This window comes from Corvus kubaryi, unplaced genomic scaffold (assembly GCF_017639235.1).
Source record: "Corvus kubaryi isolate FWS band 111438036 unplaced genomic scaffold, C.kubaryi_AGA036_p1.0 split1-131, whole genome shotgun sequence".
NCBI lineage: Eukaryota > Metazoa > Chordata > Aves > Passeriformes > Corvidae > Corvus > Corvus kubaryi.
In genome coordinates, this window is record NW_024582073.1 from 2,199,905 (window position 1) to 2,212,252 (window position 12,348).

The following is a 12,348-nucleotide window of genomic DNA, read 5'->3' on the forward strand; positions in this document are numbered from 1 at the left end:
TATCATTATGCATTAGATGATGGTGACTTGTTTTAACTTCAGTTGTCTTTAGCTTTAAGGTCGTGATAGTGAAAGCAGGATGAATTCTTACTGTGGCCTCCAGGGAAAGTCTGCATACACATGTAATGAAGAACCCCTGAAGTTTGATGCATTTGCTTTAAAGTAGTAGCTTTGCCTAAAGCATGTGGATGCAGCAATCTCGTTAACTTGAGCAGAATGACTCTTCGAAGGACTTTAATGGGTTTTCGTTTTGAAGTAACTTTTTAATCGAGGATCAAAGGAAGTTTTTAGAGCCTTCTGAATGTGTGCCTACAGTAAAAGTTCCAGTGCCGATGGGGATGTGCTTTTGAAGTGACTGCTGAACATCCCGTATACTGTGCTGTGTTTTTCTTTTCTTTGCTTCCTGTCATAGAATCATAGAATGGTTTGGGTTGGAAGGAACCTTAAAGATCATCTAGCTCCAACCCCCCTGCCATGGACAGGGACACCTTCCCACTAGACCAGTTTGTTCCTCTAGACCAGTATTTGACTTCAAAGAATTCTACTCTTTTCTTCCAGTAACAAAAGCTTTTCTCAAAAGCCACTGGTCAGCATGAAACAGATTATGCTTTATTCTGTGAGAGAACTCTTGGTCTGATCACTGTGGTATGTTGAGAGTTGATTGCAGCTTGGGAGACATCTGTGCATCATTCATTTCCTTGGCAAAATTAGGTTTAGTTTCCATTAAGGAGTGATTTAAATTGTGAATTGTAGAGATTATGAAAGAAGTAATTTCTTATGTGTAGGGCCATTATGTGTAAACTTCAGAGCCTGAAATCTGTTTCCAAAGTGGCCAGCTTTAATTGCTTTTGCAAAAATTAATCTGCAGGCACAGTTCCAGCTGTCTAGGCATGTACCTTTTTGTTCAGAGACAAGAATTCTCTTTCTAGCCTCTGCTTCTCCCAGTCCATTTAAAATACAGAGTTGTTGAGTAGTTTGTCAGAAGAAATGCAGTATCAAAACCTGTTATATTTGATCTTTCTATTTTTAATCCACTTGTATTTTTGGCTTCTGGAGTCAGATGAGTGTTCCAGGAACCTTATGTTCTCTGTCACTATTTTTTTTAATGTATATAATTTTTATTTTAAGTATTTAGTTCCTTTCCTCATTGAAAATAGGCAAGAAGCATCCTTGAGGTGGAGGAAAATAGGTCTGGAACACATTGAGAGTATTTAAGGCTTTCTCCCATAAGAATTTGTTGATGACCTGTAACCTCTGACATCCAAGAAATTTCTCTTACCTTATCTGACTGGTTACTCCATGCTCAAGAATGGTTCATTCCCTTATTCAGAAAATCCAAGGAAAGTAGAAGGAAGCCTGCAGTCTTGAACAAGGTGCTTCTGATTCAACTCAAAACACAGGAAGGTAGAAGCAGGACATGTGAAATTGTCTGAAGTGAAGTCTGTGCAAGGGTTGGTTTAAAAAAAGAAGGTCCATCTGAAGTTGATTTCAGTGAGGGACAAGAAAAGCTTGTACAGGGACATCAGGAGCAATGTAACACTACTGCTAAATGGGGGCAGGAGACGTACTTATAAAGGACATGGAAAAGGCCAAGGTGTACTCAATGCCTTCTTTGCTTTGGTTTTTACTCTTGGGGACCTGCCCTTAGGAATCCCAGGTCCCTAGATGCCTAGCAAAGTCTGGAATAAGGAAGAGTTATCCTTGGTGGAGGAAGATCAGATTAGGAATGTGAAAACAAACTGGACATAAAGAAGTTCTGTTTTAAACTCCCAATTGGTTTTTCAACCTTGAATTAACTAATAACTCACTTTAACGTGCATTGAAAGAAAACACTTCTGTACTGAAGCAGTTTTTAGAACTTCCCTGGAAATTTAATATTCACATGTCAAAGATTTAGGGTGGTGTGGGTTCATTGCAGTTTATTAACCTGTAAAATAATTAACTGAAATTTTAAATAAAACAGACTTCCCAAGATTTTTATTTAACACCACCCTGTCAGTGATGGCAAAGAAAGCCAAAAGCCTCCAGTAGAATTGTGGGTATTTGTCTAAATTGTTGAGTTTGAACAAAATCTCAAAAGGAATAAATCCCAATTTTTACATAGAGTAAAATCAGTTCTCTCTGTGTACTTTTCTATTCCTACCATGAAGTTATTTTTCTGGTACATCTGATGTTTAGTACACCTTAGTTGGTTCATGGGAGATTGTTTTATTTCCCTCTTGAATGAGGGTGCTTATTTGGTGTTTGTTTCCCTCTTGCACCACCCTCACAGGTAGTGAAATGAGGATGATTCTCCTGCATTATTTTAGCAGTCTTGGGTTGGGAATAAATCTGCCCATTGATGCCAACTGTGATGATCTGATTTCTGCAGAGGCTGGTGGTGTCCTTCTGCCAGCACAGATGAGATATTTTCTGCCTCTGTTGAAGCAGAATTGTCTTGCCCAAGTGTGCTCTATCCTGTGCTCGTAAGACGCTTGCCTCAGTTAACTGTGTTGGATAATGTGAGGGAGAGCTGGAGAAAGGGGATGGGAAGCCTTTTCCCGTCTCTGTGTATCAGGTAGAAGTTTGCAACAGATGAACTTTTTTAAGCTGCATTACAGAAAATGTGCTTTATCTTTTGTAGGGCAGCAAAGCAGAGCTGGGGTTGCATTGGCAATACCCTTTCTTTACTTTTCATCATATAGTAGCTGAGCTTGGCAAGCACCTTGTTTCCTTCATTCCTGTCCCTCTGCATGCTCTGCAGAGTAGCTGTAGTATCTATGATAGCGTTTCATACGAAGCTACTGATTTTTACTGTTCTATCTGTTCGAAATACCAGCCAGTTAACTCTCTTGATGTGATGGAGAAAATAACTGGGAACAAGTTCCTGTTGTTCAGGCTGTAACAGTTTGTGTGTGTTGTCTATTTTTGCCTTTATAACAGGAGCTCTTTCTTAAGTGAACTAAGAATTCTTCTATTTTCAGAAAAAAAAAAAAAAAGGAAAGTGACTTCATAAAGTGATGACTGTCAGGAAGTGTTGGGTGTGTTCCAGTTATGCCAATCAGTTAAACTGTGAGCATGCAGAGGGGGAGAAAGGGGAGATGGCTCATGGCACACTCTTTCAACTGCTGCACTCAAACTATTGGGACCATCTGCTTGAGATTACACTGATCTAGGATGAAGGGTGTGATCAATGCCTCAAATACTGGATTTCAGGATGACTGAGTTACTGTATTTCAGTGATGAGTGACAACTTGGAGAAATGAAGGAATTACCTATCTAGAATCAACTTTGGGAGGGAGAAGAATAAAGAGAACGTAAGTGCTGATTGTACGTTTCACATTAAACAGTTTTAATCTGGAATTCTCTGGAAGGGAAGAGAGAAAGAAAGATGGTGAAAAATTTAAAGAGGGAACAATTAAAAAACTGCTGAGGGAATAGGGAAGGCTTTCCATAGGTTATGTTAGATGTCACTTGCTCAGTTTCATCCCAGAAGGCTGCTGCTTTTCCCATCCTACTACAAGGTCACTGATCAGCAGCTGCTAGATGGAAGTGAAGTAGCAATAGAGACATCCCACCACCCCCACTGCCTAGCAGCCCATTCTTTTTTTAATCTTGTTTTGGATGAGGATGTTTGTGTATGGTTCAATACCAATATTTATGGAAGGGTTTTAAAAACAGGATGAGCTTGGACCATATAGTGCAGGTTATGTCTGAACTGGAACAGGTAAAAGCTGCTTTCATCTTTATGTAACTTTGGCAGTTTTAGAAGTCCCTGAGCAGACAGTCTTGCTCCTCTCTGCACTGGAGGTGGATCCACCACTTTCCGAAAGACTCTTAGGAAGGGGAAAGTCAGGCAGCTCTGGAGAATCTGGCACGGCAGGGAGTGGAGAGCCCTCATGAAGCAAAGCTGCTGTGGGTGACAATACTGGTTAGTAACTACCTTTCTGGCACCTTCTCACTTCTATAAAGTATAGGGGGTTTAAGACACACTGCCCACCCACCCCTTTTTTGGGGGACAAAATTCCACCTTTTTGACCATCAACAGTACTCAAAGGAGTGCAGCTCTGTCTGCTCTGCCAGCATAAAAGCATGGAATGTTTTGCCCATGAATGATGATAGAAGAATTGGTTCCTTCTCAACCTCTTTCAGTGTCAGTGTGTTGTGAGGTGCACCCTGGAGAAGGGAAATACACCTATAAAAGTCCAAGACTCTGCTGAAGGGATGAGGGGGGACATTTACAGCAACTATGGTGTTAATGAAGCCCTAGTAGAGATGTTCTGCTCTTCAGGTACACCACTAGTAAAACTGATGGTAGTGTGTCAATGACTACCACGTACATGACATGCTGAACATGAAGCATTTATTTATGTGAGCAATACATTAACAACTGGCAAAGTTATACACTAAATTTATGTAGAAATATATTTCCCCCCACCCCTCCACACACCAGTCAACTGAATCAGGGGAAGAACTCTCAGTCCAAATAATGATGAAAACCAGCTACAGCATTCCATGCACTAAAACAAACTTGTTTCCTTTCTGGAGTGTCCCTCACAAGAGATACTCAATAACCATTTAATACTGTGCAATGTGCTCTAGGATGACCCTGTTCGAGCAGGGACCAGATAACCCCAGTGGTAGTCCCTTCCAAACTTAGCCACTCTGTGATTCTGTTTCATTCATTACCTGCCCAGTCATAGTCTACTAAAGAACTTTCAGTCTGTAACCTAAACTGGACGGTGGTTTTTTCTCTCCAGTTAAAGAATTAAAGTGCCTAACAGCAGCTGTGTCTTAACATCTTAACTGCTCACCAAGATTGTGTTCCATTTTCTTAACAAAAATAGTTCTCTGTGAAGACTGAGCACTCCATCACTGGTGTATCAACTGACACAGAGTATGTGTGTACTATTTCTGGTGATGTTTTGGGTTTGTTCTAACCAACAAATAGAAGAAACTTGTTGCACATGTAGGGAGCTATGGTTAATATGAATGTTTACATATATACAAAATAAATTTAACTCTTGTCATTTGGGACTCAGGCCCTTCTGAGGAGTCTGCAGAACTCGTCCAGTTTCCACTAAAGCTTGAAAAGCAGTCATACCTCTAGACAAAGATCAGGGATAGTATTTTCTTTTTGGCAAAAAAGTAGGTTAGTAACTGTACAGTAGGTAAAAAGCACTCGTTAAAAAAAATACAGAAATTACACAAAAGGCTGTAGTAAAGTGCCTAGCAAGAATATAAAGGACAGGAGAATCAGTGTAAGCAGACAAACAACATTGCATCCTTGCTACCCTGACTTCTTCACAAATTCTCCTGCATGCATTGTAACACTGACAATGGTCAGTATGTCAAAAAGAGAATTTTCACTTTGTTATAGAAAGTATTAGAGAGTTTAAAGCCAAGAATATAGTCATACCATCAGAAATTATACTTTGGAGCATGATTAGCTCACTTTTGTCCATACTCTACACAGTGAGAACTGCCAGGAACCCTCAAAGCCTGCTTGACAGTGCTCTTCATGGAGACACAGCTCATGCCCATCCAGGGAGCAGATGCAGCTACAGCTCTCTGGCTCAGACCTGCTCAATGTTTACCTCTGAGCGAGCATCCTTTCTTTCCCTTTCTCCTCCCTTCATCAGTGTCTGTTTCCCATGCCTCCATCAGTTTTCTGTGAGGGGGACAGCCTCTGGCTGCAGCAAAGCTGCAGATTATTTAGGGCTATTGTGCTTTCCAAGTGTGACTTCTGAGACATGGAGATGTCAGGCATTTTTTGATCCCTTCTCTCTGTCATTTCTCTACACTAATCCCCAGCCTTACTGAGAGATCTCAGAGCCCTGGACACAGAGAGGCTGACATCTGTATTAGAGAGATCCATTTCCATGACGTATTTTGCTGGGGAAGAAATCTTTTGTCTTTACATAAAAATATGGAGCAAGATACACTGAAGCTGAATTTCAACTTTCTACTCAGTATTTTTAAATGCATGCTCCATGACAAACCACCCTGTGACTAACTGCATAAAAAACAAGACTCTACAGATAGAGAACCTGAAGTGTTAAAAAATATATTTTCCCTCTCCCCCTTATCCCTTGACAAGTTCGCCTTTAAACAAACACGAATATGAGGTAAGCTGACAGAACAACACTGAATAAAGAGCTGCAAAAAATCTTTTGGTAACTAGATCTCTGCAGGCATCATGTAAACTGTATGCTACCTTCATGCTAGTTTAAAAAAGGTGTCCTACATCAAGGGATCCACACTCTGGCACTTCTGGCAATAAACAGATGTTTTCAGGCTGGTAAAATTTTGAGATTTAAAAAAAATAAAATAAATACATTTTCCCTTACTAGAGGAAAAAACAAAGCCACATTTTGCTACACCAGCAAGAACTAAAGTTGCACACCCAAGAAGGACAAATTTTAAAGTTACCTGCTGGCAGAAAAGTTAATTATAGCATCTTCAGCTTTCAGAATTATATCATTTAGTCCTGCTGCCAGTTTCCTGAACAAATGACCGGCATCTTTACACTGTAAACCAAACTACTAAATAACTCAGGTTTGACAACAGAAGCACTTTTTCAACTGAATTCAGCATAGTCTGAGAGGTTTTCACTTTTTTTTTTTGACTACTCTTTTTATCTAGCCCCCTAGAAAGCATAACTAAATTCCTCCTAAAGTTGTTTTCAGAATAGAAATTTGCATTTAAATGTAAACACTGATACCATAAATGTAGTGTATACACAAAAGGCACAAGACAATTAGATTTGTGTTGCTGGAACTTCCTTGACTTCAAGAGCCAAAAATGCCTCTTTTATTCTGGTAAGTAAACTCTAATCCTAAGAAAGCTGCCAGGTCCTAACTTAATTGAATGGGATTTCCTATGTACAGCAGCTTGGCTTTTTGGTATTGCAATCAAAAGTCCATTGTCCTGTAAATGCAAATATCACAAACTATAACAGTAAGTCTCCTTGACTGTATATGGTATTCATTAAGTTATGCAATAAGAAAGACAGTGTCTTGAAGAAAAAGTGAAAAAAGAAATCTGAGACAAATATCAATTAATAAGAAATTAGTAAGTGGCCCTCAGTAACTAACACAGTTGGTAAAAAGCCTTTTAGATCAAAGTTCAGGGCCAACATTTGCTTCCCAAAGGGGTTAAGAGCTCCAAATGGGACAATAAAATTCCCATTTCATAGGACTATTCTGTGCAGCTCCCATCAAAATCCCCATACGTTTAGTTTACGTATTACCCATCTGAACACAGGCTTTTTATCGCATCACTGAGCAGTGACCCACTGTAGCATTCAATTAACCAAAGGATTTTTTTCCCTCTCAGCAACTTTTCAAACTATTGGAAGTACATATCTGAGGGAAAACAGAGCTCTTACAATAATGTTTTCCAAAAAATGGTCCAAAAACAGTCAGACACTTCACTTAGGTCTTCTTATCTTCAAAAATTGCTTATCAAGGGCTCAAAAGAAAATACAGTCCACCAAGCCACTAAACTATTCCTAATCAACACTGGCTGTTCTCCCAATCCATAAAGCCAGTAGTGCAAAAATCTGATTTTAAAGTCAACTACTTGCAATAACTTCAATTAAAAGGTGAATTTTCAAAACCAAGCCAAGAACATGAACTTATAGTAAGGAGATCACATTTTTCTTGTGCTGAATATCAAAGTAAAACCAGCCATTGAATTTTTACAATTGTAAACACAGACTCTTCTTTTTTTCTACTTTCTAGTACTCAGTCATCCTTCACCATTCAAACCCAGTAATTTTAAGTTGAAACATCCTTTATATGGTTCAGAAGTAGTATGTTTAGTTTCGTGTTTCAAGCAGTGACATGGAGACAGCTAATCATCTGTCAGTTTGTTTTCTGAGCACATCCATAGAGGAGCAGACAGGAGCAGCTGGCCAACAGGGCTGATATTTGGAAGAATGCATCTTCCTTCCAACAACAGCTTGTTCTTAAACTGGAACAGAACATTAATCACAAAACACAGTATTATAATCAAAGAATACTTAAAAATTATGTTATTGTAACACATCTCATCAACTTGAAGGGGAAGGTGACCAACAGCAGAATAAAACTTCCACCCTGAAGAGGAACCCAGTTAAGACTGTTCACAGTTATGTTATTAATCTACTTCAGGATGACAGTGATAAGTACTGACTACACAGCAAGCAGGCCACCAGTTTATAAAATGACATGAGCTATTTTTAAAATACTTCCAGGTACCAACATAATTAAAAAATAATTCTCTATTTCATTAGTGTAAACCACATCTGGCACTTTCAGTAATTTGTCCTCTGCTGAAATATGAAGGATTATAGGATACAGGATATTGAACAGATCTTTCATTGGGACAGAAATTCAAATTCTAACACATTGGCAGGGACTGCAGGCTGTATTTTTCATATCTAAGATGAAATTACATGGTTTTGTTGTGGCGACCTCAGCAGCTCTATTAAAAGTATTCTATTCAATCCCTAGGAATAAATATAACTCAAATACTGTCAATAAAGAAATGAAGTTAAATGCAAAGTAGCTAAAAGAAGTTTTTGTATAAGGGCTCTTATTCCAGCCCCCATTCCAGTATGTCACATATATGTAGACAGTAATCTATCTTTTTTGTTAATTCTCCAGAAAGTTTTAACTGCCACAAAGAAATATCTCAGATCTAAGGGTACAACCAATCTGGTGCTTATGCTCATGCCAAAGAATTACCAGTCCTTACTACCCTTCTGAAAGTGCATGACTCCATCTGAGGCAAAACCAACTTCCAGGAGCCCCTTCCTGTGGCTCCTACTTTTTGGAACATAACCGCCTCTGAAAGTAATCTCTCTTTAAAAAGCCATATTTCAAAATGGAGGCTTACAAAAAGAAAAAACAACACCAAACAAAGCCCCCAACCCCCAGGGAGTGAAGTAATCACACTGCAAACACAAATCTTTCTCAGACTGGACTAAAAGAAAAAAATCAACTTAAAAAGACCACAAGATGTTTATCAAGCTAAACAGCTGGGAAAACCCACCCACTTTTAACATCTTTAAAACAGTCACAGACCATGTCTGGTAATCAGAGCAATCTGAATGACAGAGTTCCAATACAATGTACACACTCTTCAAAGAAAGATTAAAATTTAAAAACTATTGCTTAAGTAAAAAAGTATTAGTAAGTTGCAATTAATGATATTTCTGTAACAATCCAAAAATCTGTTGCTTTAAAGTCTGTCTCCAATGTTTTATGCTTGATTAGTGATGACATGTAAGATATTAAACTAACTGAAGGTAAGTAATTTAGTCTTTTCCAGAAGCTGTTGTTTTGTTGAAAGAACTGATGGATTAAACAAGGCAGAAATGCAGCATTTTACATTTTGAACAAAGGGTTAGAAATGAGGGGTTTATATTCTATTAAAATAACATACACAGAGCAGTGAGAATTGAAGACACCGTCTGAGTTGCCTTCGCTCATCTCTTAACTCTGTTCATCTGACACCCACATTTTCAACACCTCTTACACTTCATACCATCAAGTTTGCAGATGTACCTATATCTGGAACTGTGTCTTCATCACTGAACACAAAACCAGAATATAAGGGCCAAGAGGTTTTTAAATTTCTTTTGTGAACCAAACTGAACTTTTGGGAACTTTTTGGTACAAGCTATGGGCCCATCTGTTGGTATCTGCACACCTGCTAGTTTTACAATCTGCCTTGACAGTGCAGTACCATTCCTAATGGGTCTAGTAACAATCACTGCAGTTCCCTGATGACTTTCCATGCCTTTCACTTCCTCCATGAGGGACCATGAGCAACCTCACAGCTACGACAGCATGTCCAAGAGTCGTATCACACATAAATGAAGGACATCCACTTGAGACACTTTTTTGGGATGACTGAAAAGGTGCTTCCAACAGCAGAGAAAAAATGACCTTGCTGGAACAACTCCTCCATACCAATTACTTGGTATGCAGATATTCTTAGGGTTGGAGTCAAAATTTTTATACAGTTTTGAATATGAAATAGTTTAATTCTGTAAGCTTTGGTGGAGTTAGCAATATTCAAGTACTAGAGTAAATATGATGATTGTGTTCATTCTCCACAACCCAGGGTAAAGGTCAACTCCTGCTATGTACCTAACAGAATTTACTAGCTGCTTCTCAAACAACTTTTTGAGAAATCTGTGTTGCAAGATATTAATGCAAGAGATCAAGAAAATCTCAGCTGTTTTTGACAACAGGTAATTAAATGCTCAGGAAGTCATATGGGCACCTTTTGCCTTCAGCAGGCAGCACATTTTTACTATTAAACAGGATGCAGTTCAGTACCCAACTCAGAGCAAGACACTGATAGCTTATATATTAGACTAAATCCTTTTTGCTTCATCATTTGATAGACTTTCATCTGTTTTAGCAGACAAAGCTACGACCTTTGCATTCAGTATTAAGAACCAGCCTAATTTTCAAACTTAGCACTACAAATATCGGCTGAACAGCTTGAATACTCACAATCTCAGTATCTTTCAAAAGAAAGGGAATAATAAAATAACAATAATAATAATATATTGGACTATTACCTAAATGAGTATAAAGATCAAACTAATTTACAAACATGACACATCAAGAAATAGGAGGTTTAGTTTAAAACTATGAATTCATGTGCTTGCTACAACACGTGGTAAAAAAATTAACTGAAGGAACAAAACCAGGAAGTGTTTTAGTAGTTTTCTTTTGTGCATTCTTCAATGGTAAGGAATCAGTGAATAAAATATTAAGTACCGAGAATATTACCATACCTTTCCTTACATATTCAGATGTTTCTTTTAAGGGAAATTAGGTTTCATTTTCCATGGTTAATGCAGGATTGCTCATACCTTAAAAGACAAAAAATAGTATTCCCACAGGAAAAGGTCTCATGTCAATTTCAGCAAATAATACAACCTTGAATTAACAATCATTTTAATGTCACTACACTATTACCAAGTCTATTCCTGTCCTGTGTCTATTACACAGCTTTTCACTAGCTGCAAATAGGTGTTACTTCTTTTATAAGCAATTTGTTGTCAAAAGTGCTATCAAGCCTAGCTTAAAAAAATAATTAGCACCTACTGGTTTCAGTGTTCTCAGTATCCCTTGGTCAGGTTTGGGAAAGGCACAGCAGCTTGATACATGGAACTTCCTACAAGCATGTATTTAAAATAAGCTTCATGAATTTTGGTTCATGAATACCAACCACGTGACCATGGTCATTGTTACACTATATCCTCCAAAACTAGTTTATACAACATAAATCATTGCAGCATAAGTCAACTCCTTACCAACTTTGCCCTTTTCAGCCTTTGCAGTAGTTTCTGACCAAGATGGTGTATCCGTAAGTAGGTGGCTCTGGGAATCACGCAACGGCTTTGCAGGAAACAGATGGTTCTCACTGTAGTGCCAATAAAAAGAACATTACTGAACTGCAGTAATTTTTCATCATCTTACCACACATTACAAACAGTTTGTCATACGCAGTAATTTCCTTACCTCACCTTGCGTCTTGTCTGATGAATCACTACTTTTTCATCATTCCATACATTACACTGTAGTTGTCACAAATGCAAGCACAATCTAAAAAGCAACTCCCTAGCATACGGATTTTTAATTTGACAGCTATTGTGTATTAATAGATGTACTTCAGCTCCAAATGCACTCTTGACATGATACACAGTGGAGAGAACATCTCCAGAATCTCTTTCCTAACGTAAGCTATGGAATGCTGGGGTAAGATAAAACATCAGTAAGCAGCTAGCTGAAATATCGTATGTCTTTTATGAACAAAAGATCATCAGTATGATTCCATTATCATTTCTTAGCCACACATTCAAGTCTACTATACTTATCACATTTTTAATTACATAAATGTTTCGAAAAAGATGCAGTATGACTTTATTTAAAGGAGCATATGCATACTTTTCACACTTTAAAGATGTCATGTCCATTAAGGATAAGAATTAATAAAATATGTTCTATTATCAGCAGAAAGAACACTGAATATTCAGCTTCCTGTGCTCTGGTACAGGTGCCATTAGGGATTCCCTTATAGGAAGCAGGTTTCACCAGACAAGAAGAAGCAGGGGTCCCCCAAAAGCCATGCAAGGTAATGCATTTGTATCGCAGGCAGACTGACTAACCATCTCCGACGTATGCAGAACAGAACGCTGCTGATACTGATTGTTAGGCAGGTGTGGAAAATTCAGTTCCTGGGATGCCACTGAACTGAGACAAAGCACATCGGGAGAAAAACCCACCCCATCTCATTTCCATAAATTTATATATAAATCTGAGGATTACCTGATTTACAGCTTAACTGTTTAAAATCAGA

General features: G+C 38.3%; 1 protein-coding gene across 2 annotated transcripts in view; it reads right to left on the reverse strand.

Moving 5' to 3' along the window:
- Window positions 1–4,320: 4,320 nt before the first annotated feature.
- The window catches only part of ZDHHC2 (zinc finger DHHC-type palmitoyltransferase 2), a 35,850-nt gene continuing 27,822 nt past the window's right edge, over window positions 4,321–12,348 (reverse strand). The window contains exons 11-13 of one of the 2 annotated variants that reach the window (XM_042052927.1): window positions 11,303–11,412; window positions 10,781–10,858; window positions 4,321–7,956 (exon numbers count right to left, since the gene is read on the reverse strand). In XM_042052927.1, the coding sequence (XP_041908861.1) occupies window positions 10,818–10,858; window positions 11,303–11,412 (151 nt within the window). In that variant the 3' untranslated portion in view covers window positions 4,321–7,956; window positions 10,781–10,817. The remainder of the gene's footprint in view (window positions 7,957–10,780; window positions 10,859–11,302; window positions 11,413–12,348) is intronic. The other variant, XM_042052928.1, reaches the window with a different exon arrangement.